At 37.2% G+C, this 6793-nt stretch overlaps 1 protein-coding gene across 1 annotated transcript in view; it reads right to left on the bottom strand.

Moving 5' to 3' along the window:
* Positions 1-6793, bottom strand: part of LOC106464991 (exocyst complex component 7-like) — a 91489-nt gene that overhangs the window by 31097 nt on the left and 53599 nt on the right. The window contains exons 13-15 of the mRNA XM_022392819.1: positions 5704-5808; positions 5318-5437; positions 3973-3984 (exon numbers count right to left, since the gene is read on the bottom strand). Coding sequence (XP_022248527.1) covers positions 3973-3984; positions 5318-5437; positions 5704-5808 — 237 coding nt within the window. The remainder of the gene's footprint in view (positions 1-3972; positions 3985-5317; positions 5438-5703; positions 5809-6793) is intronic.

The following is a 6793-nucleotide window of genomic DNA, read 5'->3' as shown; positions in this document are numbered from 1 at the left end:
ATGAATCAATCAATGATATCAATTACAACATGAAACTTATTTCGGACCACTGTCTACACAACTATGAATCAATCAATGATATCAATTACAACATGAAACTTATTTCGGACCACTGTCTACTCAATTATGAAACAATCAGTGATATCAATTACAACATGAAACTTATTTCGGACCACTGTCTACTCAACTATGAAACAATCAATGATATCAATTACAACATGAAACTTATTTCAGACCACTGTGTACACAACTATGAAACAATCAGTGATATCAATTACAACACAAAACTTATTTCAAACCACTGTGTACACAATTATGAAACAATCAGTGATATCAATTACAACACAAAACTTATTTTGGACCACTGTGTACACAACTATGAAACAATCAATGATATCAATTACAATATGAAACTTATTTTGGACCACTGTGTACACAACTATGAAACAATCAGTGATATCAATTACAACATGAAACTTATTTTGGACCACTGTGTACACCACTATGAAACAATCAGTGATATCAATTACAATCTGTAGTTATTTTGAATTGCTGGAATATACTCCCATGAAATAATCAATATCAATTAAAAAATGGTTGGTTGTTTGTTTGGCATTTTTTGGTGCAAAGCAACATGGCTACCTGCACCAAACAACTGGTAAAAATCTTAAAAAGTAAAATTTAATAAAATGTAAAAATGAATGGAGTTAAAAGTAAACAATGTGCAAAAAATCTGATAAAAGACTCAAATACAATTAAAAAGGCTAAGGGCTCGTAAAATAATAATAATAAAAAAGGTGAACAGTGTAACCAGTGTGAATGACACCGTCCAATGTCAAGGCTAAACTCTTACAATGGCCAAAGGTAAGAATGGCAGACTGTCTATTCTGAAAGAGCACAGCCCACCGAAAAAGAAAGATACAACCCCAGGTAGGATGCTGTGGTAGCATACTTCAGGATCAAGCTTGGTAGCATACAACAGAGAAAGTTGCAAATGGCACAGGTGAAGAGGGGGTTCGTGAGACTCAGTGTACAAACTCTGGACTGGAGAAGTGTGGAGAGCCCCCATGCAGAGCTGAAGCCCCAGATGATGAATGGCATCCAACATCTTCAAGGCTAAGGTTCTAGCAGAACAATAGACCTATAGTCCAGTTTGGATCGAATGAGGGCACAATAGATCTTAAGCACAGAACAATGATCCGTTTCCCAAGAGGTGGAAGAGAGGACAGGGAGGATGTTCAGTGCCCTTGTACACTTGGCATGTAGCTGCTTTATGTGAGGAATGAAGTTAAGCTCCAAGAACTTTGCTTCAGGGACCAAGGGAAAAACAACATCAAGAAGACAGAGCTCAGGATTAGGGTGTAGACCCTGTTGGTGACAAAAGTGTGGTGCAAATTTGCTTAGAAAAAGAATAGGTAAAACTGTTTGCTGTGGTCCACTTCAACAAGCAATTTAAGGCAGTCTGAAGCTGCCGCTCACTAAACCTCATGTTTGATGACCAACATGAGATGTGGAAGTCATCGACATAGAGTCTGTTTGCAACAGTAGGAGGAAGTTGTTTAGTGATAGCACTGATCTTCATACTGAAAAGTGACACTCAAGACACACCCCTGAGGGACTCCATGCTCCTATTTGAAAGAAAGGGAAAGTGTCGAACCCACATGGACTTGGAGTCACTTCTTGAGTAAAAAGTTTTGAATAAAAATGGGTAGATGGCCATGCAACCCATATGAGTGTAGGTCATGCAAAATGCCTTACTTCCACTTAGTGTTGTAATCTTTCTCAAGTTCAAAGAAAACAGAAACAAGATATTCCTTCTTGAGAAAAACTTCCCTGATCCAGGTCTCAAGTCGAATCAGGTGGTCCATGGTAGAGCTCTGTCAACAGAACCCACATTGAGTGGGCGAGAGGAGGTTGTTTGATTCGAGAAATAAAAAAAGACGAGCATTAACCATCCTCTCTAAGACATTACAGAAACAGCTAGTCAAAGCAATTGGATCATAATTAAAAAGAATCTTAGGATCATTACCAGGCTTAGAGAAAGGTAGGACAATAGCCTGGTGCCAAGCATCAGGAAACACGTCTCCTGCCAGATCTGGTTAAAGACAACCAGAAGAAGAGCAAGAGAGAGATGGCACAGCATGTCATAGTGAATGTCATTGGGTCCTACTGATAAAGAGGAAGCTAGTTTAAAGAAAAAATTATAATTGTAGAGACAATCAGCTCGAAAGGGAAAAGGTGATTGCTCTGCCCGAGACTTGATGGCCAAGAAGGCGAGGGAAGAAACAGAAGTGCTGGATCATGAGAAAACCTCTTGCTGAAAGTATCAGCGATGCTCTGTACATCAGCAACTTCCTGGCCATTTGAGAGCAAGATGGAAAGGGGATGGGAAGCATACCTCCCATTGACCCTCCGAATCTTGTCCTATATGATTTTGGAACTGGTGGAAGAAGAGATGCTAGTTGTAAATTTAATCCAAGATTCATTTTGCCTTTGACGTCTGACCTGCTGAGCATGGGCACAGGTCTGCTGGAAAGCAATACAATTGGAAAGAGTAAGATACCTGCAAAACGTATCCCAGGCCCATAGGAAACATGTCGAGGTTTTAGGTATAGAACAAACAGCTGCTTGAATGATGCAGTCAGTTATTGCCTCCACGCAGTCGTTAATAGATGGAAGATTAACAATAGCAGGATTAAGTTCTGAGAGAGATGTGAAAGACAGCCAGTCAGCCTGGTCCAGCTTTCACTGTGGCACTCAGGTTGAGTGGTATCGATTATGGCCAATCTCCCTCAAAACAATAGGAAAACAATCACTGCCCCGTGGGTCACTGTCAACCCTAGAAAAAAAAAACGAGAAAAAAGTGAAGGGGAACAGATAGATAGATCAATAGCAGTAAAAGACTGATTAGTTGCATGAAAATAGGCAAAGAAACCAGTATTGAAGGGAGAAAGGTTGTGATCTAAGACCATACATTCTACGGAACAACACCTCCCATCAATATCAGCACCACCACAGATGGGATTGTGACCATTAAAGTCTCCTAGGATTTCAAAGGGAGACAGCAACTATTCTATGAGAGCATCAAGGTCTGATTGATTGTCTCTCCAGGAGACAGATAGAGAGAACAAAGAGTGATGGCTACGGCCTCCAAGGGTGTATCAAGTGGCACAGGCAAGGTGAGCATGTGCTGGTCGACCAGCAGTGCCACCCCTCCATGCACTCGTTCATCACACAATCTGTTATTGTGGTATAAAGAAAACTGCCAAAAAGTTTCAGGAATGTTTCCTGTAAGGAAAGACACATGGGATAATAGGAATCGATCAAGATCTTAATGTCATCCAGATTAGAATGAAAACCTTGACAGTTCCACTGTAGTAAAGTGGCCATTTTTACTTAGGTGGAGGAGAACCGTTCTGTTTACAATCATGCCATTTTTATTTGCTAGAAGGAGGTCTCACGACCTCCATGGATCCTGCCCTTGATTGAGTGGGCAGATCTCTGTCATTAGCCTTAGATTCCAGCAACTAAGGGCATGAACGAATAATTGTCCTGCATATCAAGGCCGAAGAAGATGGACCCGAGCAGACACTGGAAGGCAGGGCCACAGGAGGAGAACCCGGGCAGTCATTGGAAGGAATGGTGGGGACAGAGATAAGATTCATCAACACATTTATCCATAGAGGGCAAATGACGAAAAGCTCCGTCTGCACACACACTGTAGCAGTGTATGTCCCTGATGGAGCTAGGGACAACAACTTTCGAGCCTCCAGATAAGAAATGTTGCTAACTGTTTTTAAATGCTGTACATCTTTCTACTCCACCCACTTAGGGTGAGATATATAGTAAGAGGGGTGGGAACTACTACAATTAACATAGTGGGGTCCAGTTTGCACAATGAGCACACATCACAGAACCAAGACAAGATGCTTTTGATTGAACAATTAGAACATGAAGGTTATTTCACACTACTGTAGTACACCACTAATTGAAGTTACTCTTAATTGATAAGAATCTCCCAAACCTTGCCATATGTAGTAAGTAACCTTGAGGAAATATTCTTACTAAGCCAAATTTTGTAACAAAAAAAAATTAAGAATAAGTGAAAATTTAAGAAAAAATATGTATTAATTGAATATCAGTAGTGTTGAAGGGTTGATAAGAAGCAATTTTTGAAAATTAGATCTTTGTTATCCAAAATGGCATAACACTCAGTTACAATTTGTCTCTCAATTTATGCAGGGAAATATAAGCTTGGTTTTCTGGCTAGAAAATTCCATTACATTAAGATTTGTTAGTAATATAGTACTTGTACTGCAGTAACAACAGAAAGTTCATTATAAGATGTTTAATGAAGGGTGAAAATCTCCAAAGTCTTTACATGCCTGACTAAAAACCAACAATACCCTGTCTGATGACGAAGAACCCAATCTTTAGGAAGTAAACTTTATTACAAATGTACAATGTTTCGGCAAGCTTATGAGTACCCGATGATGAAATAAGCTTGTCAAAATGTTGTACAGTTGTAATAAATTTTCTTTTTCTACCCATTCAAGCCATCAGTTCTCAGATGCTGGCTGCTATTCTAATTGGTAAAACAAATATTAATAGATAAATAAAATTCCTTTAGCACTATGCTTCTTATTAAAATAGGGTGTTTTGAATGATGTAAAACAAATAATTACCTAAAAACACTTCAACTACTTTTCCAAATATTTTCTAGCAGAACTAAAAACTGGAAACAATAATTTTTAGTTTTGTTTACATATGGTTTCAAATAGAATCAATGATTATTTAGTTCTGGTTTTCTTTGGATAAAGTTATGCAGATAATCCACTAGTACCGAAAGACGGGTTATCTGCCACTTCGAGCGAAGCTTTGTATAAGAAAAGTTTCAAGAAAATAACCGTTCAAATAGCTAAGAAATCACTTACTTTAGTTTTTAGGGAACTAAGAAATGTTTACACATGTTTACAATTGAGTATGGTGAGAAATTTAGTAACTTCTGAAAAACAGATAATTAAATTTAGTTTTGAGCCTTCACAATTTGCAAATAAATATCATAATACTTGCAGAATATCTTTTACCATCACAAATGTCTTGAAGAACTTTATAACCTTCAAAAAATATATTCTTCATCAAATGTGTCTTGAAAAAAAAAGTCTATAACCTTTACAGAATTTCTTCTCCATCATAAGTTTCTTTCGGATTTTATTTGTAAGTATACTTGAGCTGTATTTAGTGATACACATGACTAAAGATTTTTCTGAATATTACCAGCATTACCAAAACAGTTTCAATTTAAACAAACAATTACCTCAAAGATACGATCAAATTCTGGTTTCATGTCCGACAAGTGGCGAAGAATAGGAAACAGTGTTAATGCTGCTGAGAACTCATGCCTGGCCACACATTTCTTTACTCTAGATGCTAGGTTCTGAGATAAAAGCAACTTTTTAATACTCTCATCAAAATAGTTCACTAAATGCTTATAAGAAGAAGACAAAATTTACAGAAGAGTAGTACAAACAACAATTTATTTGAAATGTTTGATCAGAGAATGCAACATGCTGTTAAGTTTCAACAAAGAAAAATGTTTGTCATTTAGTTTAAGTCTTTGAGAAGATAAAACAAGCTACTAGTTGTTACACTTTCTAAAGAACTTACTGGAAATATTGAATGAAAGACTGACACCTCACATACCTCTCCTTCACTGATCACAGAAGTCAAAGCATGACCTACGACTCTTTCAAACACTGGTTTGTGTTGTTCCCTGGTGATGATTCCCTGCATCAGCTGAAGTTCACTCTAACAGGAAAATGAAAACTCTGAAACTCTAAATTACAAAATATGTAACAACTTACCAATTAAATCTAACACATTTTTTGAATAAACTTTCAAAATGTAAAATTGTTAAGAAAAAATATTGCAAATTATTAAATTTAGTGTTAAAACAGTGGAAGTCACGCGATGCTGTGAACATATGCGATGGAGTTTCTAGAAGGATCATGAATTATAGAGGAACCCCGCGAATGTTCGAGTGTTTGCCAGGCACCCTCTTTTTTAGTATATAAGCCAAGCAAATAAAGCCAGCAATAGATAGATATGCAGATATATTGAAGAAATAGATAACTGAGTCAAGCGAACAGTAGGCACCGTAAGTAAAGTGTGTGAATCACTGTGATTTATAGCATGTGTTATAAAGATTGTTAAGTTTAAAGCGACTGTGGAAATTCTGTGTACTAAAAAGTTGTATCAAGAAAGAATAAACTGGTTTTAATTAAGAACGGACTTGTATCTCTGAAGTTCCTCGGAAAGAATTTATAATGGAAATTAAGAAACGACCAGATATATAACATATTGGCATCAGAAGTGGGATTGAAAAGAAAAAAAAGAAAGAAAAAAGATGAAAATGAGAAGTGGCAAATCAAACTACAACTTAGCAGATTTGATGGCAGCAATACAAGAACAGCAAAAGAAACAAGAATAATGAGAAAATAAACAAGAAGACAGATTACAGCAGTTGTTGGAGGAAAGAGAAAAGAAACAAGAAGAGAGACTACAGCAGTGGCAAGAAAACCAGCACCAGTGGCAACTGGAACAAGAAAGGAAACAAGAAGTACAAATGAAAAAAATATTAGTAAATTTGAAAGTGAATTGAATACATTAAAGAATGAGTTACTATCTTTTACACAAGGAGGGTATATTAGCCATGGACCTAATCAGCCCCAAACAACAGGAAGCCCCTTCCAGACCCTGCAGTTAAACCCTAATGCAGACATATTCAGTTCTG

This window comes from Limulus polyphemus, unplaced genomic scaffold, assembly GCF_000517525.1.
Source record: "Limulus polyphemus unplaced genomic scaffold, Limulus_polyphemus-2.1.2 Scaffold1804, whole genome shotgun sequence".
In the NCBI taxonomy this organism is placed as follows: Eukaryota; Metazoa; Arthropoda; class Merostomata; order Xiphosura; family Limulidae; genus Limulus; species Limulus polyphemus.
Note: the sequence above shows the minus strand (reverse complement) of the source record. Positions and strands in the feature narration are given on the sequence as shown.